This window comes from Onychomys torridus, chromosome 3 (genome assembly GCF_903995425.1).
Source record: "Onychomys torridus chromosome 3, mOncTor1.1, whole genome shotgun sequence".
In the NCBI taxonomy this organism is placed as follows: Eukaryota; Metazoa; Chordata; class Mammalia; order Rodentia; family Cricetidae; genus Onychomys; species Onychomys torridus.
In genome coordinates, this window is record NC_050445.1 from 121,491,505 (window position 1) to 121,519,357 (window position 27,853).

The following is a 27,853-nucleotide window of genomic DNA, read 5'->3' on the forward strand; positions in this document are numbered from 1 at the left end:
AACACAAGTCCCATGAGGAGGAGCAGTCCCAGTCTAGGGTCCTATGAGCACGTCTTTTCAGCAGCGTTCATTGTCTGGAAGGCAAAGGTTGAAGTGCTTATGTCTGTGACATAAACTGCAGCCTATCAAATGAGTCTCCAGCTCACAGAGGAGTTTTGCTTTCTCTTTAACAAACTAAAGCTGTCTTAATTTTTGTTTCCACAAAAACCGAATGAAAATTTAGTACTGATCACAATGACCTCAATTCAAATATTTGGTAGAACTTACCAACTCCAATAATTCACTGAAAATTGGAATATTGAGGATTTTGATTTGGGGCTGGAGAGGTGGCTCGGCAGTTAAAAACACAGTCTGCTCTACCAGAGGATACTGGTTCAATTCTGAGCATCCACATGGCAGCTCAAAACTGTCTGTAACCCCAGTTCCAGGGAATTTGATGCCATGTTCTGGCTTCCACAGGTACCAAGCATGCATGTGGTGCTCAAACATACAGTTAGGCAAAACATAAAAACACACAGTTGTAGTGGGTAGCCATTCCAGCTTTGACCTGGAAGTTCCAACCCCCATTGAGGATTCATGGTTCCCTGATGCTGAAGAGAGGACGCTGAATCCTCAATGGGAGTTGGAACTTCCAGGTCAAAGCTGGAATGGTTACCCACTACACACAATAAAAATATAAGTAAGTTGATTTTATGCAAGGTATAATGTTGCACACCTGTCATCTCAAGGCCTAGAAAGTTGAGGCAAAAAACAATCTCAAGATCAAGGCTAAGATGTACTTCATGGTAAGACCTGCTGAAACTCACTCTCTGTCTCTGTCTCTGTCTCTGTCTCTCTCTCTCTCTCTGTCTCTCTCTCTCTCTCTCTCTCTCTATCTCACACACACACACACACACATACACACACACACACACACACACACACACACACTAAAGGATAGACCTCAAGAAGAATTAGGTGGGTAAGATCACAGGAAAAGACCAGTGCAGAGTGGAGATGTGGGACTTGTGTGTAGGATACTAATGGGATCTGGATATATTCCTGGCCCATGTATGGTCCAGCTTCTCTGTAGGCTTCAATGGAGAGAAAGCTCTGCAGAGACTTGGTGTCTTGAGTTTGTACTAAAATGTTCTCATATAAGAGTGATTAAATAACTGGCCATCCACTTTAAATCAGTCTCCAATTATCTTCCCTGATTCCAATCCTCTGATCCTTTGATTGATCTTTGTTTGTTTGTTAGTTAATTTATTTGCTTGTTTGTTTTTGGATTTTGTTTTGAGTCAAGGTGTCTCTATGTAGTCTTGGCTGTCCTTAAACTCAATATGTATACCAGGCTAGACTCGAACTCACAAAAATCCACCTGTCTCTGCCTGCCAAGTGCTGGGATTAAGGGCATGTGCCACCATGCCTGAGAGACTACTGCTCTTCCAAATGAACAGTTCCCATCCAGACTCTCTGGAGTCTACCAAGACTAACTTATCAGCATATCAAAGGCACAGAAATCTGGGAGGCATGTAGAATGACCAACTTCAGAAAACCTCCCTGAGGGTACTTTTGTGCCCACCTGGCCAAGGTGACCAGAGGAAGCTCAGCATTGCAGCATTCCACAGCCTAACGATGTTATGGAGAGCAAGTTCATAGGCTTGTGCTGAGAGCTCTGATTCTTCTGTCTGTCCCTTTAGCTGACACGTGTTAAGCACTACCTTCATGGCAAGTACCAGCCTGACCCTGGGAATACTAATTGATGCCAGTGTTCTGCTTCTCACAGTAGTGACAGACAAACCATTTTGACATTTTCATCTGTTTAATGAGAGTATGACTTTTGATGTTTAAAGGTATCTTCCAACTGTGATATTATACAGTTTTACAGTGCTGTTTCTTTTTTCTCTCCATTAAAACTCGCCTGTCTTTTCCTTTGGCACTTTTGCTCTACACTTCTTGCTTTGATGCATCCACCAATGGGGTAAATGGAATACTGAGTGAAAAGAAGTTACATGGATGAAGTTGATCTTTACAAGCAGGGATGTTGTCATAGTCCTGGGCCTTTTGTGTGTGTGTGTGTGTGTGTGTGTGTGTGTGTGTGTGTGTGTGTTTAACCAACTGTGACAGAAGGATCAGTACTTCAGAAGCTGTGGATCATAATTCAGACTCCCTCCCAGAGAGATTTACTCATTGTAAATAGGAAAGTGAGGGCAAGAGAGACAACTCAGCAGGTACAAAGCTTGCCCCCAAGCCAGACTGCCTAAATTTGATCCGCAGGACCTAAGTGGTTGAGAGAGAATTGGCTACTCAAAGTTGTCCAGTGACTTCTACATTGGTGACCTTCTCTCTCTCTCTCTCTCTCTCTCTCTCTCTCTCTCTCTCTCTCTCTCTCTCTCTCTCTCTCACACACACACACACACACACACACACACACACACACACACACACGTACACCCACATGTACACGCACATGCACACATACACATAAAGAAGGGAGGAGGGAACAGTGGAAGGAGGGAGAGAACAGAGATTGTAATTTTATCTTAAATTCAAAAAGAAAACAGAAGATTGCTCTCTAGTTTCTCAACTTTTTCTCTCCCACTTACACATATTTTTAAATGGACCTACTGGGGCCTACAGAGATGACTCCAGGCCCAAAGGCATTTGCTGCCAAGCCTGACTACTTGAGTTCAATCCCCATGTGGTAGAAGAGAAATACTGACTCTCATAGCATGGCCTTTGATATCCATGCACATACCATGTTATGCACATGCATTCGCAAAATAAAAATTAAGGCTTTTCCAACTGCTCTTTCTGGCCCTTTTCTTGGCTGTCTACTATCCTGAAGAGGTCATCCAGTTACTGTGGATGCAAACTTCAACTTGAGCTCTGAAGACATAGGTTATGCAACACAAACACTTATGCACCTGCCCTTCGTTTGAAGGTACCAGTTAGAGCACATTTTTTTTTTCAGCGCAGTTCCATTTAACCTGTCCATGTGAGGTTCCTAGGCTTGGATTCTACTGACCTTTTTCTCTTCTCCCTTGTTTTTCATTTCTTGAAGCAGAGAATGTATTTTGACTGGCAAAAGGCTCTCCCACATCTCTGAAAGGCATAGTATGAACATAGAGTTCTGCTTGTTTCCTTTGTTAAGCTGCTTTTATGCCTTAAAATGTTTCCTTCTGTGATACTTAAGGGAAACATCATTTCATTCTACCTTCTCAAGAGAGGTATAAAATACTATTGGCTATTTGCTGAAATGCCACCTCTTGGCTCCATTGATCTGAAGGGATTTGGGATTCCCACAGAGACCAGAGATTAATTGTCTATTCAGACACTTCCCTGCATACCTACTCAGGATCTGTGCACTTAAGGCAGTGCATTGCCAAGTCTCAGGCCAGTCTTAGGAGCTCATCAGAAATTCAACAACTAAGTTCATACAGTTTGGGTTATGCAGATAACTTACATAATTCAAATGAGGTCATGCTTAAAAAAAAAAAAAAAAAAAAAAAGGACATCTTCTGAATCAATAGGAATCAAACCTCCAAGACCCTCCATATCAGTTGAGTGTAGTTTGTTCTAAAATACACAAGGTGGGCTGGGCGGTGGTGGCGCATGCCTTTAATCCCAGCACCTCGAGGCAGAGCCAGGCTGATCTTTGTGAGTTCAAGGCCAGCCTGGTCTCCAAAGCGAGTTCCAGGAAAGGCGCAAAGCTACACAAAGAAACCTTGTCTCAAAAAAAAACAAAAAAAGTGGAAGAGAGTTCCCCTTGCTCCACATCCTCTCCAGCATAAGCTGTCTTCAGTGATTTTTATCTTAGCCACTCTGACAGATGTAAGGTGGTATCTCAGAGTCATTTTGATTTGCATTTCCTGGATAATTAGGGATGTTGTGCAATTCCTTAAATGTCTTTCAGCCATTTGAGCTTCCTCTGTTGAGAATTCTATGTTTAGTTCTATAGCCCATTTCTTAATTGGACTGTTGGGCATTTTGATGTCTAATTTCTTGAGTTCTTTATATATTTTGGATATCAGCCCGCTGTCAGATGTGGGGTTGGTGAAGACCTTTTCCCATTCTGTAGGCTGTCGCTTTGTCTTGTTGACTGTGTCCTATGCTCTACAAAAGCTTCTCAGTTTCAACAGGTCCCACTGATTGATTGTTTCTCTCAGTGTCTGTGCTACTGGTGTTATATTTAAGAAGTGATCTCCTATGCCAATGCATTCAAGATTACTTCCTACTTTCTCTTCCATCAGGTTCAGAGTAACGGGATTTATGTTGAGGTATTTGATCCACTTCAACTCATGAGAACAGGAAGAAGCAAAATGTTAGAGAGGCCCCCAGAAATCCACAATGATACCTCCACTGTAGACTACTGGCAATGGTTGAGAGAAAGCCGGAACTAACCTAGTCTGGTGATTGGATGGCCAAACACCCTAACTATCGTGCTAGAACTCTTATCCAGTAATTGATGGAAGTGGATGCAGAGATCCTAGGCCAGGCCCCAGATGGAGCTCCAGGAGTTCAATTGGTGAGAAAGAGGAGGAACTGTAAGAGCAAGAATTGTTGAGACCATGATTGGAAAAAGCACAGGGACAAATAGCCAAACTAATGGAAACTCGTGAATTATGAACCAAAAGCTGTGGAGCCCCCAACTGGATCAGGTCTTCTGGATAAGTGAGACAATTGAATAGTTTGAACTGTTTAGGAGACACCCAGGCAGTGGGATGGAGACCTGTCCTTAGTGCATGAGCTGGCTGTTTGGAACCTGAGGCTTATGCAGGGACACTTTGCTCAGCCTGGAAGGAAGGGACTGGACTTGCCTGTACTGAATCTAACAGGTTGAGCTGAATCCCCAGGGGAGTCTTTGCTCTCGAGGAGGTGGGAATGGAGGGGAGGGACTGGGGGGCATGCAGGGGTGGGGGCAGGAGGGGGGAGGACAGGGGAACCCATGGCTGATGTGTAAAATTATAACACAAATATCCATATAAAAATAAGATAAAATTTGAAAAAAAATACACAAGGTAGGCCAGTGAGGTAGTTCAGCAGGCAGAAGCCAATTCACCTGTGACTCTCACATGGGACCCAAGTGCATGCCCCCCCCCCACACATGCACACATGCACACACACAAATACACACACACACACACACACACATACATGCATGTACGCATGCATGCACACAGGCACACACACATGCATGCCAAAATAAGTAAATAAAAAAATTAAAATTTACAAGTTATTGTCAAGCGGGTAAAGCCTAAGAATAAGAGAGAAGAACATGGACTTTAACTACCAATAGAGGTTAGTAAATATTTTAATAAGTTGTTTTATAAGCTGTATATATTTGTATGTTTGTGGACATAGAGAATCATAGGATAAATAGTGAGATAGACAAGGCATGTGATACCTACCCAAAAAGTCTGCAATGTAAGCATTAGGCCTTGGTTTGTGTCACCTGCACTGATATAAAAGCAGAATATAGCACCACATATCTATAACTTCAACACTGGTAGCTTTTTGACTCTTTGTTTCAGTCCACAGTATCATTATTGTGGACCAAGATAAGTATGTCACTCCCTTTACAGTTTCTGTCATGTGCCCTGTCACAGCAATAGGAAGTGGCTAGCATAATAGGTGAGGGAAAGACCTCCTTTCATGGTATTGCTGCAGTGGCACAAACATCCATGGTGACAGGTGCATTGGGTGCATCCGAGGGAAGCTGTGAAGAGTATTTTTTGTGTCATGCCATAAAGGCAGGGTAGCTTTCTGGCTACTGTCTGTGCTGATCATGAAGTGAGATGAATAATTCAAGAGGAGAACAGTGAGAAAGAATGTATTAGTCAGTTTTTTATTGTGTAATTAAATACTTGGGGCAGGTGTCTTTAGATACAAAGAAAAACCAGGTTATTTTCTGTAGTGCAGTTGGAACCCTCTTTATGAGTGAGGAAGCTAGACATCCAAATAGCCTGGCTAGGGGTCCAACACTGCCTTTTCCCTGTTCCCCATAATAGCATGGAAGGAGGATGTGTGTATTTCTTTGTGAAGTCTCCTTATAAGTCCACCAGAATTCAAGTATGTGGTCTCCACCTTAATGACATAGAATCTAATTAAATTGTTTCCCAAAAGTTCTGAACAAATGTAATTAGGTTACATTTTCTACCCTCTTTTTTTAATTAAGAAAATTTTTATTCATTTTACATACTAATCACAGATCCCACTCTTCCCTCCTCCCACCCCTCTAGCCTTCCTCACCCCCAACTCATTCCCCATTCCCTCCTACAAGAAGGTAAGGCCTCCCATGGAGAGTCAGCAGAGCCTGGTACATTCAGTAGAGGCAGGTCCAAGTCCCTCCCCCTGCCTCCAGGCTGTGCAAGCTATCCCACCATAGGTAATGGGCTCCAAACAGCCAGCTCATGCACCAGGATCCTGATCCTGCTTCCAGGGGGCCCCTTAAGCAGATCATGCTGCACAACTGTCTTGCTTCTGCAGAGTGCCTAGTCAGTTGAAGAGAGAGAAGAGGGATTCTATGAGCAAGGAGCATCAAGATCATGAAAGGGAAACCTACAGAAACAATCAAACCAAACTAATGGGGACTCATGAAATTTAGATCATTTTCTACCCTATTAAAATCATAACATAAATTTGGGGAAATCAGGTTTGGGAAGTGGAAGGCTGAGGCAGAGAGACACTGCCAGCTGTAAGTGAGATGTAAGGCACCAGTAAGCCACGAGCCACATGGCAACTTACAGATTAATAGAAATGGGTTTATTTAAGATATAAGAACAGTTATAGCAAGAAGCCACCCATGGCCATACAGTTTATAAGAAATATAAGTCTCTGTGTGTTTACTTGTTGGGGTCTGAGCAACTGTGGGACTGGCAGGTGAGAGAGATTTGTCCTGACCATGGGCCAGGCAGGACCAGAAAAACTCTAACTACAATCAGGGCTAGCGAGATGGCTCTGCAGTTAAGAGGTCCTCTTAGAGAGGACTCATTTTGTTCCTAGCACCCACGTTAGGTGGCTCATGACCACATGCAATTCCAGTTTCAGGGAATCTGATGCCCTCTTCTGGGCTGTATGGGTACCTGCATGCACATCTGTACACACACACACACACACACACACACACACACACACACACACAAATTTAGAATGTAAGTAATATAAAAAAATTGGCTATAATTTTAAAAGGTAATGGCAAGATGGAGAAAATGTACAATAAAGCCCTCATACCTTGCTGATAGGAATATAATTAGCTCAATTATTTGGAAAATAGATTAACACATTTTCAAAATGTCTAACATGAAATTACCCTATAACCTAGACATTATACATCTAGAGATAAAAACAAGACAAATAATCTGAACATAAACGATGCACTTACAAACATGCAGAGCCTTGTTCATTATTTACAACAGCCAATGACTATCAAGGATATGAGTGGGTAATCAAAGTGTGGTATATTCATGATATGAATATTCATGCCATATTTCAAAGTACATGTTACAGTGCAGCTAAACCTTGAAAAGATGCTAAGTGAAAGAAGCCAGACAAAAAGACTGTGTATTGTATGATTCTATCTACATGAAATGTTTTGAATGGGAAAATTGAGAAACTAAAAGATTATAAATTGCCAGGGACTGAGAACAATACAAATTAAAAGTGACATTTTTTTATCATTCTCACTCCTCTAAATGATACAGTGGTTCTGGTGGTCCAACACTAGTTCAGAACTCACAAAATAGGGCTATGCTCTTGGGGCCACTTGACTTCCATACCCACTCGTTATGTCTGCCTAGTCTCCTAAAGTCAGGCCAAATTGATGTTGCAAGCCAAGTTTGGACACTAGAGAATTTTTCTGCAAATGGAACATGGGTGCCTGAGATCAGCATCTTTAGGAGATCTTATCAGCATCTCATGGTGGGGCCCTACCTTGCTGCTTCCAAAATCTCTATGTTGCCACTGCATTGTCTTTATGATTTCCAAAAGTGTTCTCAAATCACTTGTTGTTTTGGGTGCTACAGCTACACTTTGCAGTAGTTCTTTCTTGTCCTTTCAATGTGGGATACCTTAGGGCTCCTGTTTCCATTCTGAGGGTGAATGCAGGGAGGGGTGATGAGAGTGGTAAGTTGTTTGCTCTCTCTACCAGTTGGAGAGCTGGGATATACTCCTTATGAAATGGAGCAAAATTGGCTTCCCAGTTGTCTTGCTGATTAAGTATCTACTTATGAAAAATCAAGTCATCGCACACTGTTGTGCACCTTGCTGGTACACTTGGCTGAGGCTTCCCATTCCTTTGTCTGCCTTTATGCCATTGTACTTTGTGAATTGTTCCTTTGAGAAACACTATCTTTCCACTTTACATGTCAAATTTTAACCACCTCTGCACACCTTCTTTCTCAAACTCTCTTCAACCTCCCATCTAGTTCTTGAGCTGAGAAAACCCTCTCCCTTTGCTGTCTCCTAGGATAACTGTGAATACATAACAGTGACTGAAGGAAATAAGGAATTCTTTCCCACTTCTGGTTTCCATTGCATGTGTGAACCTTATGCCTATTGTATTGTTCTGTAAACCTTTTGAGAATAGGGCCATGCTTTCTCTGTTTGGAGCACCTATGGTACCTAGAGACCAACTGAACTGAACTGATGAAGAGGATTTGTCCCTTGATCATGAGTCATATTATAATATAATAATAATAATAATAATAATAATAATAATAATAATAATAATAAAATATGATACAAAATACATCAATATGAATGACTAGAGAGGTGGCTAAGCAATTAAGAGGACTTGCTGCTCTTCCAGAGGACCCTGGTTTAATTTTCAACATATACATGGTGGCTCACAACCATCTGTAACTGCAGTCCCAGAGGATCCAATGCTTTCTTCTGGCCTCTGGGCATAAAGTACACTTGTAGTATACAGACATACATACAGGCAAAACACACATATATATCAGTTTTTAAATGAAATACACACACAAGGTAAGGTGGCCCAGCCAGTAAAGTGCTTGGCAAGCAAACATGAACACATGAGTTAGATCCTCCTGAACTGTCAGTATGATGTTGCATTTCTGGAACAGAAGCATCATGAGGGTTTGTCGGCCAGTCTGAATAAGATTAAATAAATACCCTGTCTCAAAAGCAAGATGAAGAGCAATAGAGAAAGACAACAGCTGACTGGTATTGACCTTTGGTCATCACATGTACATACACATGAACACATACACGCAGTATATGTGTTTATATACATGCATATATATATATGTGTATGTGTGTATGTATATATATATATATATATATATATATATATATATATATATACACACACACATCTATTTGTACAAGATACATAAGTGAAAGTTTAATATAGTATAGATAACATGAGAAGATGTCCTGGAGCAATCTAGACTGGTAAACATGAGTGCTAAGGGCCATAACTGTTTTAACCCCTTCTGATGCTGAGGGACAGGACCACAAGGAGACAAAAGCCCTGGAAAAGACTTCAAATATGGCTTGAGAACTTGAATAAATATTGTATCGTTATGAAAATTTGATTGAATATAAAAGAAAGGAGATGACGTAAAAGGTATGAAGTTTATAAGGAAAGTGGTAAAAACAGCAGGCACCTGTTGGTTGTTTGAAACTACCAAACTACCCCATAACAGTTCCTCAGGCATCCATCAAACTTTAAATCAGCTTAATGGTATCACATAAAACATATATCTTCATCTAGGGTGGTCCATACACTAAATAGCATTCTATTACAATAACATTGTAAATGACATTTACTATATATAAATAAATAAAGCAGTTTTGTGGTCAGTTACATTTGGTACCAAATGTGAGGATGGTGTCAAAAACTTTGGTGACAATACTTGTAATACTTATTGAATGCTTGTGTATGTTCAAAACATGCAAAACACAGTCATTTTAATCTTATTTTCAAAATAGAAATAATGAACCATTCTAGACTAACAGATTTGGTGCTGTTTGTCCTATTGCACACAATTTGTATACTGATCTCTAGACTTCTTATGTTTCTTTCATTCCTTATGACCCTGAAGGTCAATGGCCAAGCAAACATGGCAAAGAATGCAGCACAAATGTTATCCCATGGTGTGTTTAACTTGCCCTTCTTGTGGAGCATAAACAGAATCTGTATGAGCCAGCTTAAAGCTCAGTGCACTGCAAAGCTACTCTGCTTACTTAGTGCCCATTGCATTTGTCGGCACAGATTCATGGGTCTTGGTAATTCTTTCTTAGTTAAGCACTTAATTACCATCTCACAGTTCAATCCAGATACTCGAAGTATCTCCTCTCTGTTGTTGCTGTTTATGTTGTAAAGGGGAAAAAACTCACATCCTAGTTTTCACCTTTTGGTGACTATCCTAAGAAAGGAACAGTTACCCAAAGGCGAGACAAATAACAGGCACCCACCCCCTCCTCATCACAGGATTGAAAACTCTTAGTGATCATGGCAAATCTATGTCTGCTCTTAGAAAACTGCTTTGGGAAATCTGTGTTGATCACAGGAGCAAATTTCCTGACAAGGTAACGTTTAGAAAGGAGCATAGAAGAATTTGGGGGCAAAAAATGACCCCTGGGTATTTTATCTCATTTTTATTAACATTCTTTCATTTGCCATAGTCATGTTTTGTGAGCCAAGCTGTTAGTGGAAGCCCTGAACTACAGTGAAGATATGCGGATTTCTCTGGAGAGGTTAACCTTTAGTCCCATTTTACAAACAGAAGCTGATTGTAACAGATGTGCTTCCAAAGGTTGGCAGTTGATAAAAGATTAAGGTGAAAAACCAAGTCTCAAAAGCCCCAGCAGACACAGATACCCAGACAGCATAGCCCTGGACTGGCCCAGAGACCTTAGCCTGTTTCCAGAAATTGCTGTTATACAGTCTGCACAGACGGTGGAGTGCTTGGACAAGCAAGGGAGGGGAGGAAGCTTGGCAGGGCTCCAGCTTGGAGAGTGATTATTTTATTTTTTTTTCCTTTCTCTTTCTCTTTTCTTGTTTTTTTTCCCCCCTCAAAGATCTGGTTTGAGTAGAAAATAAAAACAACAGCATATTCGTTCCTTTCTCATTTCTCTTTATGTTGCAGTTCTTGAGGGTTAGCAGTTCTGTATAAACAAGTGGAGCCCAGCAGGCAGCTTGCTGCAGTATTTGTGGCTGGCTTTTGCTGGAGGTTAGAACTGCTTGGCTGTGCAGTCCAGAAATACTGTCTCGAAGGCTGGCAGATACAATACCACTGTAGCTGTCAGTACTTGAAGGCTCACAAAAGCAACACATGCACTTTTGATGGAAAAGCATGGTTGCCATTGAACCAAATGAGATTTCAGCTCCCACTTTCCTCCAGAAGTCTCCAAGCTCTCAGGAGATGAAGCAGGTTATGAGGCTGAGGAAAGATGTGCAAGAGGATGGGTGGATGTGGAATCTGTTGACAGAACTGAAGAGAACCATTATATTAGAAAATATTAAAGCATACACTGTAGGCTAGGCACAAAGTATCTGTTATGTCAGGTCTTTATGTGAGATCTCTGCTACTTCCTAAGAATTATGCTGGACCCTAGCAACAGATGAAGGGATCTTTCTCCATCCATTTCTCTGCTAATTACTCTACAGAACTACTTCCTGTCCAGCTCTTCACTCTTTCATGTGGTGATGTAGTGCTCTCTATAATCCTTCAAGTCTCTTCTTAGTTTCCACATCAAGGCACCAACTGCCTCTTATGCCAATTCCATTTACCCTCATTCTATTTTTATACACACGGTATGCAGCTGCATTGCTAAAGGGATGCAGGCAAGATTCACATTGATTGAACATTTAGCAAAGCCAATGCACATGATTTCTGATAATTATCCTAAAATCCTGGAAGGCCACTGTGAGTAGGACCATTTTAGAGGCATGGTCATTGAGATTCAAGGAACTGAAGCAAGCCACTTGGGTCAAACTCACTGTGACACAAAAGGGAAATAGACTGGGTGATCTGTGCCTTCTTCTTTCTGTCCAGTGGCCTGCCTGGTGTGCCCATGCTCAGCACAGTAATCACAAGGTTCCTAATGCAGAGCAAAGACCAACCAAAGGAGTGTAAAGAATGTATGCAGCCCTCAGAAGTCACATGGGTAGATGGAACCACACAGCCCTTGTGACTACTATCCTAAGACTTTCCACTACCTTAAACTTTTGTGTTGAGTCTTGCAACTTTCAAGATTGGTTTTACCAACCAATGTTATCTCACTTGAGCCTAACCAGATTGCTGTAAAACAGACTCACAGAGGATTAATTTCTGAGTTTCATAGACAAGAAGAATGAGGTCTAAAAGGGAGATGATTTGGCTAACCCAGTAAACAGAGGCAGTACCAGGGCTCTGTCTATTAATTTCATATTCAGTATCTTTTTGTAAAGGATCATGAAGCCTCCAAACAGACAACTGTGAGATATGTTGAGTCCAAGAGAGCCTGGGAACACCATGTGTTCTAGTGGGTATAGCAGCTGTCCTCATAATTTCTGAATCTTACTTTTTGTCTTCAGAGTGCTTGAACCCCCTTTCTTCTCAAAACCATGATTGATGACCTACCATGATGCTTATATTTTTGCTCTCATCTTTTCACATTGTCAGGGACTGCCTAGGTCAGTGTTCTCAGATTTTACCTGCATCCCCATCACCCCCACCGAGAAAGACTGTTAACATTTTTTCTTAGTCTTCTATTGCCCTGAGATTTCAATATCATGTATATATTGTATAACTATTGCTGTGCTATGTGCATGCCTGTACTTTATACATAAAATTGAGGAAGGTTTTTGTTAACCCATTAAAAAACATTATTTGCTCCTTTAATGCCGTTTTCCCCAATTGGGAAAGTATAGTGTGGTTCATAACTATGAACTGATTTAAGAGGAATAAAAAGAGAAAGAAAAAGGAGAGATTGATTATAGAAGGAAGCAAGAAGGGAAGGTAGGAGGCAGAAAACAAGCAACAAAATAAGTCAACAAAGACTCAAACACTGGCACACAAAGATGTCCTCAATTCCCTAACCGTTAGAGCTTTCTCTGCTAGTACTGATTTCTGTGTTGCTAATACTCTTGTGTAAACCTGAAGTAGAGCAATTATTTTAATATTTTCCCCTCTGAGCAAGTCACAAAAATAGGGTGTGGCTTGGAACAGATTCAGACTTCAACATGTAGGTAGAACATAGAATGTTTTCTCTGGCCAGATGTTTTCATCTTTGTGAGACTAACTAGATCTCTCATGGCATTCAAGCTTGCCCTTGGGTGAACTCTGATGAATTCAACTTTTTTGCCAGTCAGAAATTGGTGGTGTAGGAGAATGTACTAGAAAATACCATTTCTTCCATTATGCTTTTACACTCTATGCCTGACTAATAAATTGAGAGCTAGAAGCAAAACTAGAGTTTACCACTGACACAGAAAGAAAGTACATCACCAGTAGCGCCATCAGCTTAAGATCTAGAGGAAAATCAGTGAAGTTGTACCAAACATCAAAGCCTCTTGATGCTCAACCTTCTTTCTCAGAAGAACGGGTTCTTCTGAATTGTACTCTCAATCCTTTGTTCTATTTGTTTGTTACGATCAAATTGTGATTATTTGCACACAAAGAAAAAGCTTCTTAAATACACTATATTTATGTAAAGGTATGTATTTCTGCTCAGTATCCTGGGAACCAGTATGATTCAATATCACCAATATTGAATAAAAGCTCTTGACTAGCTTTGCTTTTGGGAGCTGACCGTGGATTACAGATAGCACCACATGGCAATAAGTTTTGTTGTCTCACCAAATACCTTCATAAACAGTGCTTCTGTAAGAGGGTCACTAGGCTTCAGTCCATGTAGATGTGGAGAGAACCATGCTAACCCCTTACGTGTGTGCATACTCTGGTGCAGACATGAATGCTGTTGACATGTTGGCATGATCTATGGTGAATTATGCCCACCAGTCCTGCCAGAACACAGAGGGAAAGGCAAGGCAATTCCTACTCAAAGGACCTGAAAGAGTCAATTCTTTCCTTCTACCCTGAGGGTCTGCTTGTCCTAAGTCTTGGAAGCAGGTTCCTTTACTATCTCAGTAGTCTCACCAACCCTTACCTAGTTTTCAGACTGAACATGCTAAAAAGCCCTCTGAACAAAAATAGATCCAGATTGATGGTATAGCTGAGAAAATATGAAGGACTGAATAGTTTGCCTATCACCCACTAACTAAATATATATACACACACATACATACATATATATAATAAATAAATGTATAAAATAAGCATGCCCATGGGAGGGATTATTTTTATAAATGAGTCAGGAAGATATGGAGGTATCTTCTGCTCACCTCCACAGTGAGTTCGGTAGAGCTAGGCCTCCAGGTTCCTCTGGCTTGGTGCCTCACCCTCACAGGTGCAATCATTTACATGTTAAATGGTTCTGTTTTTCCTTCAACACATATGTGCTTAATCCCTGCGAAAGAAACTACTGCTTCCTGATTAAATGAGCTGAGCAATATAATTAGAAGGTAAAAGTTCTGACTGATGTTATATAGAGCAACCTAGCTATAATATTATCTATCCACCCTCTCACCCACTGCATGGTTGGTCTTTTTTGTACATGTATGATTTTTGAAAGAGGGGAGAGGCTCAGATAAAAATAGCCTGGGCAGTTAGCAGAATAAGGCTGAGTTTTAAGAAGGGACCATTCTTGTTAAAATAAAATATTTAAAAAGAAAAAGAAAAGAAAAGAAAAGAAAGAGCAAAAACTCAGTCTTGGTTGCTGGAAATAGAGATTTCACTGAAAATGCCATCATGATGGAACAGATACACAAAATCACAGACCACGTGGTTCTGCAGCTGAGGGACAAATGACAGGAATGCCTGGGCCAGCTGAAGACAGATTGTTGTATTGTTCCATTAATTGTGTGTAACTTGGCTTTTCTAGACCTTTCTGTGACAGACTAATCCAGCTTCCAAATGCTGCTGAGCCTTCTCCCTTTTGTTCGAGGCCGCCCACAATGTCTCTGAGCTGGAATTCCTGCCACACACAGTTTCATATGTAGAATTTTTAATTGAAGATAGATATGCTGATGGGAAATGTTTGAAAAAAACAACAACAGCATTGTTTTCATAAGGATGCTGGCTTAAGGGGGGAAAATGCATCTTCACCCTGATCTTTATTTAAGCTCTTAAACAATTGATGGAGCTGAAGGGCTGGATGAGCATTTTCCTGGGATGGTTCACATTCATTGAACAAGATGTGATCACCAGCCCAAATATATGCCACCCTACTTACTTATTTGGTTGTATGGTCTTCTAAGTTACCCCTGTCTCTCAACACCCTGGGCCAAGATTCTTGTTCAGGCTGCCAGAATATCTGAGTAGAAAAATCACCCCACATCAATCAAAGTCTTGAAAACTTTCCATTTCTTTGGGTGTTTTTCTTACCAACTTAGAGGCTTGAGTGACAAAGAAAAGCATGTCAGATTCAAGGAGGATGGGAGGTACACATAAAGGCAGAGATGAGACTGTGTGCTAGTGTCCAAATGGAGGGGAAAGACACAAGTTAAGCAGACTACAAGAGTGCCTCCTAAGACTCAGAGAGGAGGGACAGATGTGGGCACTTTGCCTCATAATGGCATGATCAGTCTGAGAGGGAAAAGGAAGTTGGGAAAGAGTAAGGACACTCAGCTGAGCAGCAGTTGTGCCAGCTGCATGATGCCTTCAGATTTGATCTTCATGTCTTCAAAACAGGACAGTTCTATGCCTATCTTGTAAAACTTTTATGAGTATGAAATACAATAAAAGGATAATCACAAGCAGAAATTGATAGACCAATGAGGATTCAGAAATAAATTCTAACCCCACCTATACTTATGAATCCATCAGTGCCACCAGGTGAAGACAATGGGGACAGGTGGGTGGCAAGGAGGTCCATGCTTAACTAGGACCCTACCCAACCCAGCTACTGGCTCATATATCTTCTGCAAAAGCTATTGTCCAAGGCATACATCTTGTATATTGCTGAACAACACAGGATATGATCATAAGACCCTCCAAGTCCGTAATTGTTAATGTGGGCTAACCTGTGCAATCAATCATCTAGAAAGATTTATAAAACCTCCCCACCCCTCAGATCTGTGAAGTCAAGTATTTTAGGATGAGACCTAGTCATTGCTATTCACCAAAAGTCTCCAGTGATCCCATACACATAGGTTAAGAAGTACCATCATAGCTGGGAGAAAATGGCTTCCCAATGGTCCATTGAGAGGAAGCAAACAGACAGCCAGGTAGATTAGAAGAGACAAAACTACAAGGGGTTGAAGAGTCAGTCTAGCTCAATTGCCAGTGATGAGCACTTCAAAGATATAAAACACAAATCTTGAAACCCTTCTCTTCTTTCCAGTCCTTTTTATCTCTTTCTCCCTGCCTTGCCTTTCTTCATCCCTCTCCTCTTCTCCTTCCACTCTATCCCCTACAGTATTATTTTAATAGGAGGTTCTCACATGCTTAACCCCAATGCTAGTCACTTACATTAAATTAATCTAGAAATCCTTCTTGCTTCTCATTCCAGAAGTATTCCTTAGCTTTCTATTGTTCTCATTGGGTGTATGTCTTAGCCTTGCATCTCGGGTCTCATATAAAAATGGTTGGGTATCTCCACAAGTCTTTCTGCATATTTTATAAATCTATATTCATACATACCACACATGCCTGAACTTTTTCATCTTTCTTTCTCTAAGTTTCCATCTAGCTCTCTGAAGCCCATATCTGTCAGTGAGTCTACCCTTTCTGTTTTATATGCAGGCAAACCTGATGAATCAGAATATCTGGGGGATGGGAACTCAGGGAGGTTTTAATTTTCTGGTTAAATGACACTAACTCGAAAACTACTTTTGTTTCATGTTTTATTGATGGGAGAAATGGTTAAATTGAAGTACAGAGGGGAAAGTTTCCTCAGGGAATACCATATAAATCCTTCTAAAATACAAAGTATTTTAGAATGAGGCTCACTGAGGTATGGGCATCTAAAATTTTCATCTTTTTGGGAAAATGAAGAAAAGCACCAGATCTGATGAGCACAACACCTGACATCTAGATTCTGGAATTTTTATTTTATTTTATTTTATCTTGTTTTTTGCAGAGCTTGACCTTCCTTGCAAAAACTGTGTTCTGGTTAGCCTGAACCACTCTGACCTAGAGTATTTGCCTTTAATTGAACTCTCTGGTTCCCTCACAATGCTATCCTATGGATGTCAGTCCTGTGCCTGGTCTTCCAAGTGCTATATACATTTGTGAGCAATGTCTGCAGCTCCAGACATCCTGTTTCTAAACTCTGAGGTAACTCTTTCCACTTATAAGCCCACCCCACTCACCTGAATAAACACTTTGATTTTTTTTCTCTTAATGGATACTCATTCTTGCCTCAAAGACATTGCTGTCTCTGGTGGGGTTGAAGAATATAGAGAAAAGTTGATGGGATATGATTAGACCCCAGAACCCCACCGGAAGGAATATCAGACCTTTTTGGTCTCCTTTCTATTAATTTAGTCTTTCACCATTAACTTGATCCCTTTCTTACTGTGTTTCCTAAATTAAGTCTTGCTAAAGGAAAAAGTGGGTCAGTTGATGGTTCTGGCTAGTTTTGTCTTAGTTAATTTAAGGTTTACCATATGTTCTTTGGGAAGGATATGCTAACTATATGTCTTTTGCTGATTAACGAACAACCTGGGGGGGGGGTTAATGTAGACTTGCAACTCCCTGGTTAAGGAGAGAGAGAGAGAGAGAGAGAGAGAGAGAGAGAGAGAGAGAGAGAGAGAGAAACTTAAAGAGGAAAAGATGTAGATAAAAGCTTAGAAAGACCACTCTGTACCAGCCTTTGTACAGGCACAGTCCCAGCATTCTTTCCTACAATGGAGCCAGGTATCTCATTCCCAGAATTCTTGATATTTGGGGTCAAATTGCTCTTTCATGTTAAAGATATGCTGTTGGTTGTAAGGTGTTTAGCTGTACCTGTGACCTCTATCCTGCTGATGCCAGTAGTACACCAGCCAAGCATAGAAATAAAAAAAACTATTTACAGACATTACCAGGGAAATATGTGTGTGTGTGTGTGTGTGTGTGTGTGTGTGTGTGTGTGTGTGTGTGTGTGTCTGTGTGTGTGTGTCTGTGTGTGTGTGTCTGTGTGTATGTCTAACTGTCTATCTGGGTAAATGTCCACGTTTATTTGATTGAAACTGCAAAATTATCTCTAGTTGAGAACTGCTAGCTAGCATAGACAATCATGTGATCACCAAGTAAGAAGTGTGAGGGCATTCCTGAAAGCTACAGATAAAAACGTAGGCCTTATCCTCTCTAAATTCAACCTTCTGGTAAGAGATTGGCTGGGTGATTACTGTACATCTCTTCTGTGGATATCATACGAATGTCTCCTCTGTTGACAGGGTTCCACACCACTCTTCTACCAGTAGCCAGGCCTAAGAAGGTCATGGCAAAAACTTCTGTATTTGATCATCACACCCATGATATTGAATAAGAATGTGTTTGGCATTCAACCAGGATATATTGGCAAATAGATTCTCTGTACACTCTATAGGCTCTTTTGTGGGTATAATCCATGTTTGAATAGTTCACCAGTGTGGACACCAGCACTCCTCACTAGCTCAGACCCTTTGTACTGTGTACAGGATGCTCAGCCTCTGTAAGCCTCAGGTTCCTCTTGTTCAGATAAGGTTGCCCACACATTATGTACTAAGAGCTGGTAAAAGCACCCATGCCGAGCAAAAGAAAACACTCAATAAATCCTTTTCTTTTCATCTCTGTTGCTTCTCTGTTTTAAACATTAACATTAAGGATTTATCAGCCAGGACCTTCATACACACACACACACACACACACACACACACACACACACACACACAAATCTAAAGTATTTAAGAATTGTGTCCATCTAGAAGATGGCTATTGTTCTCAGCCACTTTATCTACTGAATTTCACTGGGGCAAAAAAAAGCAAGCAAATAGGAGCAATTTTTATAATTTTAAAATAAGTATATTCCAAAAAGAATGCAATGCCATTTCTAGCTCTAACCACTAGACGGCAGGCATATGCTCTGCTATGGCAAGAGATCTAGAGGGTACCCAGCTGCCAGGCCTGAACCAGCAGGGACAGTATTTGAAAATGCCATCAACCATATCAGTCCTTTGTATTTTATTTGTGTCTTTTTTTATCACATTTCCCCCCAAATAACAGCTTTATCACAAGAGAGTAATTAGTGGTGGACAGTAGTTGTGTAATATAGTCCTGTGTGTATATATGTGTGTAGGCTTATGTTATCTTGTATAAAAGACTATATATGTACATGTATGTGTGCTTCTATAAGGGAAATGTATACATACATATAGATAGATAGACAGATAGAGAGAGAGGGAGATGCATCCCTCAATCCTTTTCAATATATATTTGTGTAATATGTTTAATAGTCATATTCTAGCTACATTTGTGGAGTTTGACAGTACATTAATGGCCAACTCAATCCAACTAACACAAGCACCAATCCAATGGGTTCTTTTCTTCACTATAAAAAAGCACATTCTCCAAAACAGATACAAAAATATTCTGGTCTTTCCATCATTTCCTCCAAGAGAGAACATCTGCTGACTTTTATTTCACCAGAGTCTATGATCCTGGGGTGCCCAGTGTCAGTTGGCTATGCTGGATAGAATGGCATCAAACTTGCTGACAACTTGATTAATTCCAATCAGAAACACAGGTGGCCCCAAAGCCCGCCAATGATATGTGTGCAGTTGCTTAGGAAACTGGGGAGGAATAACAAGTGGTGTTTGCCCTCTAATTACTTACACATCCTCATAAATGTGTTGTTGGTGCTAAGTCACACCAAATGTCTGCCTCTCTGAGGGTGAGGAGCAAAGGTAGTGCTCTTATACATGAGACGCCTGGGAGAATACTTTAAACATGCATATCTGTTCAACCTTTTACTTTAATCATGTTTTCTTTGTGATAGGAACTTTATAGCATAAAGAAAGTGTGGTCTTTTGTGAGACAGGTGGTCCTTCTATGCAGACAGAAGGTGGAGAGTCAGGAACTGCTTCTCCTCTGCGTATAGGTCTAAAATGAGTTTCCCTTAACCCACTTTTCTGGAACAACCTCAATTGGGACTAAGACCAGTTTGAGAGAATGCCATTCACCATTTCAAAACATTTTTTTTCTCTGTAAATATTTTTTAAAGCCTCAATACCATTGCTGAACTTTAATCAGCTAGGACAATACTGAAAGGCAAGGTTAATCTATCACGATTCCCAAGATGAGACATGAATTGTGGCCTTGAACTCTTTACAGAGAGGACAAGATCAAATTAGAAACCTCAGTGGGGGAAAAACAGGGAGGAAAACAGTACTACTCACTTAAAAATTAGATTCCCTTTAAATGGGTAGCAGCTTGCTTAGAGGGGTCACAGCAAGTTTTTTTAAAGCTTAAAGCTTAATTAATTTGAGGAGTAAAAGATTGCAAGTATCCCCAATCCTTAGTTTAAACTCCCACTCTCCCTTCTGTTTGGCTTCTCCCTCCTTCTGCCTTTCTGGAAAGCCAGAGGCACTGAACCAGGTAGCTATGTGAGTGAAATCCTTGTGTGTGTGTGTTACACTTGCTTGCCTATAAATATGAACAGTAGAACTTTGCTAGCCACACATCATTTGCTCTGAAAATCCCTAATGTCTGATTTTTCTTCACAAAGATTCTTCATTTGATTTACATGGTCTAAAAATATCCTGAATACATGATATTTTGTCACAAGAATAGGGGAGCAGCAGAGAAGAAAACATGCTTTTGCCCCCTCTCACAGCTATGCTAAAAAAAGAAAAGGAATTGGGGAGAGGGTGTTAGGATGAAGCAAACTATAGACTCCAATGAAAATATTTAGGGGGCAGAGGAACACTGCAGTTCTCATGTCTGCCACAAACGTTTGCTTCTAGAAGTAAATTTCTTACAAGCACAGCAAGACTATTGCCCAGTGCACCAAGACAGAAGAGCAGCATGTGGCACTGGATTCCTGTAGTCTCTCTGGGAAGAGGTGGAGTTAATGGGAACCCTACTTCAGTGGCCCACAGGCTGGAAATTTAAGACAAAAACTAAAGCAAATGTCATGCTTCTGCTAGAGGAAGTGCCCTCAGTAAGGCTCAGTTGTCCTGATTTCATGCACATTCCTACTCTCACCCTTTCATTATTAATCTGTTTACAAAAGCAATTCAACACCCTCATGCTTCAACTAAACCCCAGACCCCATCCATAAAGTTATTAACACCTGTCCTTTAGAACATTCACAATCTGAATGAGTGTTAAAAACATGATGTGTATTATAAAATCCCATCATTATAAGGAAACAGAGCTGGTGTGTGTGTGTGTGTGTGTGTGTGTGTGTGTGTGTGTGTGTGTCTTTCTCCTAAGGCTTAACATGTTAAAAATATTTGCAAAATATTTCTCTTGAGGGAGCCTTCTGTAAGCCATATTTTTAGGCTAGTTTTTTTTCAAAGGTAGAAGATGGATCTACCAGTAATCCTTAGCTTAAGTAAACGTTCTGCTAATATTTCTCTACATTTGAAAAAGTGTGGTTTCCTCTTTAGGTTAGTAATTGGATACATTTGCATTTTGAGAGAGAGTTATGTGTTCACCCCTCCCATCTTAATTCCTTCTATTTGTACTTATCTCTTGAAAAGAAGGCAGGGAAAAAAAAAAAAAGAAAAAGAAAACTGTTGTGCTTTAGTATCAGTTAGAAGGGTTACATGGGAAACAGGGTCCAGTTGTTATCTGCTTTCAATGACTGTGTGTTTCAATCATAACATCTGATTGCATTGCTAGGTGCTTTAAAAATACCATCCATCAATACACTCCTCCTCTTTTGCCCTTCCCAGAACCCACCCAAAAGCCACTACTTCCCCCTCCCCCCTCTTTAGTTCAATTTAAAAAAAAAAAAAATACAATGCCCTGGAAGCCTTGGAGGCCTGCAAAGGGCCTGTCATTCATTTCAACACAGGAGGGAAAAGGAGAAAAAATAGGGAAAGCACACATGACATGAAAGGGACATCTGAGAGGAGTCAGCATTCTTGATCTGTGTTAACAAACTATTCCCATATCAGTATTATGAAAACAGAGGGACAAAGAGGGATATCTCCCACCTCACCAGCAAGGCTGTTCTGCCAAGTCAGGACCTGAATTTTCTCACGACAAGTCATTATCCAAGGGGGATTCCTGAGTCAGGGTTTCCTTTCTCCTGGTAGTAACTCCTAAGCTTCGGCTTGCTGCTCTTAAGTCTGGAAGAACCTGTCTTTCAGTATTGAACACTGAGATGATATTCATATTCTCTCTCTCTCTCTCTCTCTCTCTCTCTCTCTCTCTCTCTCTCTCTCCCTTCCTCCCTCCCTCCCTCTCTCCCTCTCTCTGAGCCCTCTGAGAGGGCATGATAAAGGGCACAGATTGCTACTAATTCTAGTGAGTAAAAGACATAGGAGAATTAAGACCAAATGGCTTTTGATAGGAAATCTTGAGCTGATTTGAAAGATGGTTATTTTAAGGGGGAAAAATGTTTCTTGCTCGCAGGACAAACTGTCAGGTGTTGCCTTTTAAAAGCCATTTACAATGATCTTGCCAAGATCTCTGATCTCTGCCTTAGAGGCCTAGAAACGATGCCCATCTTGCCTTGCCCATCACTTTGAAGTAGCTAGATGTCTTAGCCCACTTCTCCGACTACGAAGGGTCCTTCTGACTTTTTTTCTTTTTTGGACCTTACTCACAGAGATAAATTACCAGGACCATTACAGTGATCAGCTTTTCTCCTTTACCCTTCTTATCATTTCAAATAGAACCTAAAAAATTTGCTCCACGATTTCTTGATTTTTTTCCCACCTGCCAAGACCCCTCCCTCACTTCCACTCCCACCTGCATTCCAAGGAAACTTTAACCATTGCTTCTCCATTAAGACAGGTAGCAGTTCATTTAGGTTCCACCAGTCTGTAGAAACTGTAAATGCTATTTTATTTTAAACGTTTTAGTTTACAAAAAAAAAAAAAAATCAATGATTGGTACCTTTTTTTTAACACTCTCAGATTCCTGAATATGGACAGATCTTCAAAGGGAGGAAGGAGTTCTCATATGAAATTTAAGACAGACTGTCCTGAAGATTATGGGGTGGGGTTTTGTTGTGTTTTATTTTTTGTTTTTAAGACACATAAAGCTAAAATGTCAAGTCTCTGGGAGAGATCCCCGTACAGTTTCAGTCAACACATCAGAGCGCAGAGGAGACCCGTCCTGGTGCCTGCCGGCCCGCCCGGCTGCCCAGGCGTATTTGGTAGCGCATGGGTTGAGAGCCACTGGGACAATCACACCTCGCATTCTCTCGCGGGCTGCTGGTGACAGGTACATGAGCCATACTCGTTGATGATCACCAGGGCCCCTTCGATGTGGTTGGGTTTGTAATCAACGTAGTATTCCTGGGCAGACATAGCAGCCATCTGATGCATGGTCTGTTTCTGCTTCTGCTTCCTGCGCTGCGTGACAAAGCACTGTCTGAGCTGCCTGAGGCTGGCTGGGAAACACTTCCAGGATACATAGAGTACCAGGACCACGATTAGGAAGGAGAAAATGAGAGCCATCGTGCCCGTGACCACCTTGTGGATCTGCACAGCGTTCTCAGCGTGCTCGCCGCCAGGGAGAGCCACGGTGATGGGCTCAAAAGTGCCATCGTGCAGTCCCTCCCCGCCGTCCATCAGCGTGGTGGCTGAGCTCTCAGGGGGCACTAGGTCACTGCGGTTAGTGACAGCAGACAGGAGGTGGCCGCTGGTGGGCTCGGCCCCATCCTCACACAGGTGGAAAGCATACACAGCATCCAGGACGTCCTCGCCCTGTGCGTACTCCGGGCTGGCGCACTGCAAGTTAGCATCATAGCGCCCCTGGAAGTTGCTGAGCCAGGAGGCCAGCGCACATACATTGCGCCCGCAGTCCCACAGGTTTCCGGCCAGGGTAATGCTCGTAAGGGACTTCCAGGAGTTGAGGATACGGGGCTCTATATAGGTGAGGCGGTTAGAGTCCAGCTGCAGGGACTGCAGGTACGGCACGGTCTCGAACACGTGGGGCTCCATGTATTCGATCTCGTTCCCAGACAAGTCCATTTTCTCCAAATTCCAAACCCAGTCCAGAGAGCTGACCACAATAGCCACCTTATTCCGCCGCAGGCAAAGCGAGTGAAGAGAGATGAGGCGCGGGAAATGGGCGAAGTTCACCTTGATCAAGTCGTTATGCTCCAGGTGCAGCTCTGTAAGCTTGAACAAGCCAGCGAAAGAGTTGCGCGCCAGACTCTTGAGCTGATTGTATCCAATGTCGAGAAACTTAAGGCTGCGGCAGTCCTGGAAGATGCGCACCGGCACAAACTGGATGGCATTGGCCCGCATGTGCAGCGTGGTGAGCTTCCGCAGCCCGTGGAAGAGATCCGGAGCCAGAGCCTGCAGCTTATTGTAGGACAGGTCCACGCTGCGCAGGTTGGGCATGGACCGGAAGGTGGTGTTGGCCAGTTGGGTGATCTGGTTGGAACTCAGTGTGAGTTCCTTAACTCGGCGCAGTTTCTGAAAGGCGTCCCCCTGCACCGAGCAGATGTGATTGTGATCCAAATACAGCCACGTGAGCTGCATTAACCCCGTGAACTGGCCGGCGCGCAGCTCCGAGAGGCTGTTGTAGCGCAGAGACAAGCCCAGCAGGCCGGACAGGTTGTGGGGCGCCTCGGTCAGGTTGAGCGCCTCGCAGTACAACAGCCGCCCCTCGCACCGACACTGCCCCGGGCATCCGCTGGGGGCGGCGGGCAGCATCTGAAAGCAGGCCCCCAGCAGACACAAGACCACCCCCGAGGGCCTCCTCAGCAGCCAGTGTAGACAGAGGCCGAGTAGCAGGAAATCCATTAGCGAGAATCTTTCCAGAGAGACTGGAGAATGTCCATTGGAAGCGCTGGGTCAGAAATCTATATCATATTTTATTCCGAGGGAGAGGGAAAGGGGGGGAGGGGGAGAAAGGGACAAAAAAATCAATATAGAGAAATGTAGAAGGAACTCCCCCCCCTCCCCAAAGCCACACGTTCACCTCTAAGCATGCAGAAAGCCGGGCAGCATACAAAGTTCAGAGCCACGGAAAGATCAAAGCTGGGGTAATGCAGTCCATGTTAGATGCGGCAGCAAAGAAAAGGGAGGAAAATTTTTTTTCTTCTGGAAAGAATTTAATTAAAAAAGTGTCTTACCCACCCTTTTCCAGCGAGTGACAACCTCCATTCAGCTGCTCCCTTTGTGTGTAGGCTAATTATATGCAGGGCGAGAGAAGACCCCTCTGTGTTTCCCGAGGCAGCCCTGCTCCGCGGCCCGAGGATCTGGCAGACGCACAATGTCTCACTTTGCTGCTGCGCTCCGGGGCTGCAGGGGCGGTCGGCGAGGCGGGGAGGCGACTTCTAGGACCCGCAAGTTTCCCAACTACGTGCCGCCGGGAGCCCGGGCTTCTCGCCTTCCTGTCTCGGTCCCCCTTTTTTTCCTCTGCAGTTGAGACTGTGACGTGGTGGGGCGGATGAGAGAAAAAATCAACTCCAAACTAGGGGCTCGAGACTCCCCAGGATTTGACAGTCTGGAGAATGTCATCGGTAATGCCCACCGCGGATCGCAGCCACCTTGGAGTCCCGGTTGGAGAACGCCTGCCATTCGTGTCCTAGGCAGCTGCAGAAACCTGGCCGGCTCATGCTTTGCGGAGCGCAGAGCAGCGCTCTCGCCCGACTCCTTCCCTCCACCTAGGAGTGTGCGCGAGCCTGCACCGGCACCGACTGCTCACTGAGTGTCGTAAGCTGCTCGCGATTGTGCGTCTTCTCCTAGCACCTCCGACACCGGCAGATTGAAAAGGGGTGGGCAGAAAACCAACGTTGTTGTTGTTTTTTTTGTTTTTTTTTTTGACCGAACCGCTAAAGTAATATATGTTCTTTGATGAAATGAAAAACACTCAGCTTTTTTTTTTTTTGGGGGGGGGGGGTCTATATTTCAGGGCGGAAAAAAAAAGAAGAGGGGATGGGGTAAGAAATATCATCAGTGATAAGATATATCCAAATGAAGGGCTGAGATATTCGGTTGCCCTGCCAACCTTTCTTTGGGACTATACCCCCCCTCCCTTTAAACTGCCTACATGTAACAGATACGTAGGACTCTGTAAAGCAATCAACATTTGTTTCTTTGCTTTCCAAAAAGCAACTTGAGAGGAGGCACAAGAAGGCAGTGATTTGGGGTTTGATTCTGATTCTCCTCTCCTCTCCTCTCCTCTCTTCTCCTCTCCTCTCCTCTCCTCTCCTCTCCTCTCCTCTCCTCCCCTCCCCTCCCCTCCCCTCCCCTCCCCCCCCCTCCCCTCCCCTCCCCTCCCCTCCCCTCTCCTCCCCTCTCCTCCCCTCTCCTCTCCTCTCCTCTCCTCTCCTCCCCTCCCCATATGCCAACACTGACCTTCTACACAAAGCTGGCTGTTTTCAGGGGTGGAGGGAATGCTTTTCAAGCCCACCCTGTTAGAGAAGCCATCTGAGTCCTGGCGGTGTGAAAAGGTTGCAGTATGGCAGATTCAACCCATGTACAGAGACTGCTGGAGATCCCACTGGGGCTTGCCCATTCTACATCCTGTCCATGGAGCACACTGCCTGCAGGGATAAAGATGCTGTTGTATGACATGGGAGAGGCTAACACTGACATGTGCTGTTCATGGTAATTACATCTAACCCCTGGGGAATGTACTAGAAGATGTGTAAAGAAGAGGTGGTTTAAAAAATAAGGAAACCTTTTTCTTATCCCCTCATCTCGAATTCAGCTTTGTGACTATACAGAATAATGCTACTTTTCTTCTGAATCCCAGGGAAAGCCCCTGTCGGATTTTCTACCCTCAATCCTTTATAGACAGGAGTTCAGACAACAAATTAGTACCCCTCCGGTCACATCTATCCTATAAGAAATCTATCCTACTGTCACAGACCTCTGGTTTACCTGTGTTAAAAAAGGAAAAGAAAAATGAACAACATTATTAAAGATGACTAAGTAAGCCTGTGTCAGGAGGAGTCACAGGTTAAGGTGTATTATTGTCCTTATGTTCCTGTCATTTCTGTCTCTAATGACCTCCAAATAAGTGGGCATTTCCTGTCACTATTACTTGCTAGGAATGATGATGAGTTGGAGATCTCCCAGGTTAAGGAGATTGGTCAAGGCCACTTGCCTTGCTCTTAACAAGTTGAAAAGACCAACTGGTAGACTTAAGGTCACCAAAGACAGGTGGTACTTTTCAGGAAAAGTCATATGAACAGGGGTGTGAATCATTCTATTCTGTATTCCTCTGAGCTCTGCCCTGGTCATTCATCCCCAAGATGCATCATTTAATTGAAAAGAATACAAATCTGAGATGTGCTAGACATCACATGCTGTCTTAGGAACTCCAGGAGACATTAGAAAATCAACCCTCTCCATTTTACACTTGATGAAACTGAGGCCAGAGATATCTGGGGATTATTCAAGGTCATGCACCTTCTTACTGACACAGATAGATCTTCACTGTTCCTCCTCAGAGTTCTGTTCATCCTTTGCCAGTCTGCATGGTCACCTGTCCTCACTCTGCCTCCAACTTAGCTCTGAACTGGGCCCTTGGCACTTGTGAGTTGCTGCAGAACACTTTAACAGACAGAGAAACAATTTCATCATCAAGTGGTTTTACCCCTTGCCAAAACAATTATTCCTGACAGCATGCCGACTGATTGAGCCATAAACTCTAAAGGGTTGGAGGAGCAGGGCTGGGCAGGCACAGGCAGG

General features: G+C 42.6%; 2 protein-coding genes across 4 annotated transcripts in view; one reads left to right on the forward strand and one right to left on the reverse strand.

Moving 5' to 3' along the window:
• The window catches only part of Ctnna2 (catenin alpha 2), a 1,122,097-nt gene that overhangs the window by 711,095 nt on the left and 383,149 nt on the right, over positions 1-27,853 (forward strand). The gene's annotated exons all lie outside the window — the stretch shown is intronic.
• Lrrtm1 (leucine rich repeat transmembrane neuronal 1) lies at positions 11,055-26,043 on the reverse strand. Of its 2 annotated transcripts, none has more exons than XM_036182156.1 (3): positions 25,289-26,043; positions 23,091-25,011; positions 11,055-11,444 (listed from the first exon to the last, which is right to left on the reverse strand). In XM_036182156.1, the coding sequence occupies exon 2, from the start codon at positions 24,950-24,952 to the stop codon at positions 23,384-23,386; it is 1,569 nt and encodes a 522-aa protein (XP_036038049.1). In that variant the 5' UTR covers positions 24,953-25,011; positions 25,289-26,043; the 3' UTR covers positions 11,055-11,444; positions 23,091-23,383. The 2 variants fall into 2 exon arrangements, with proteins under 2 accessions (XP_036038049.1, XP_036038050.1); XM_036182157.1 differs by having other exon boundaries at positions 25,285-26,043.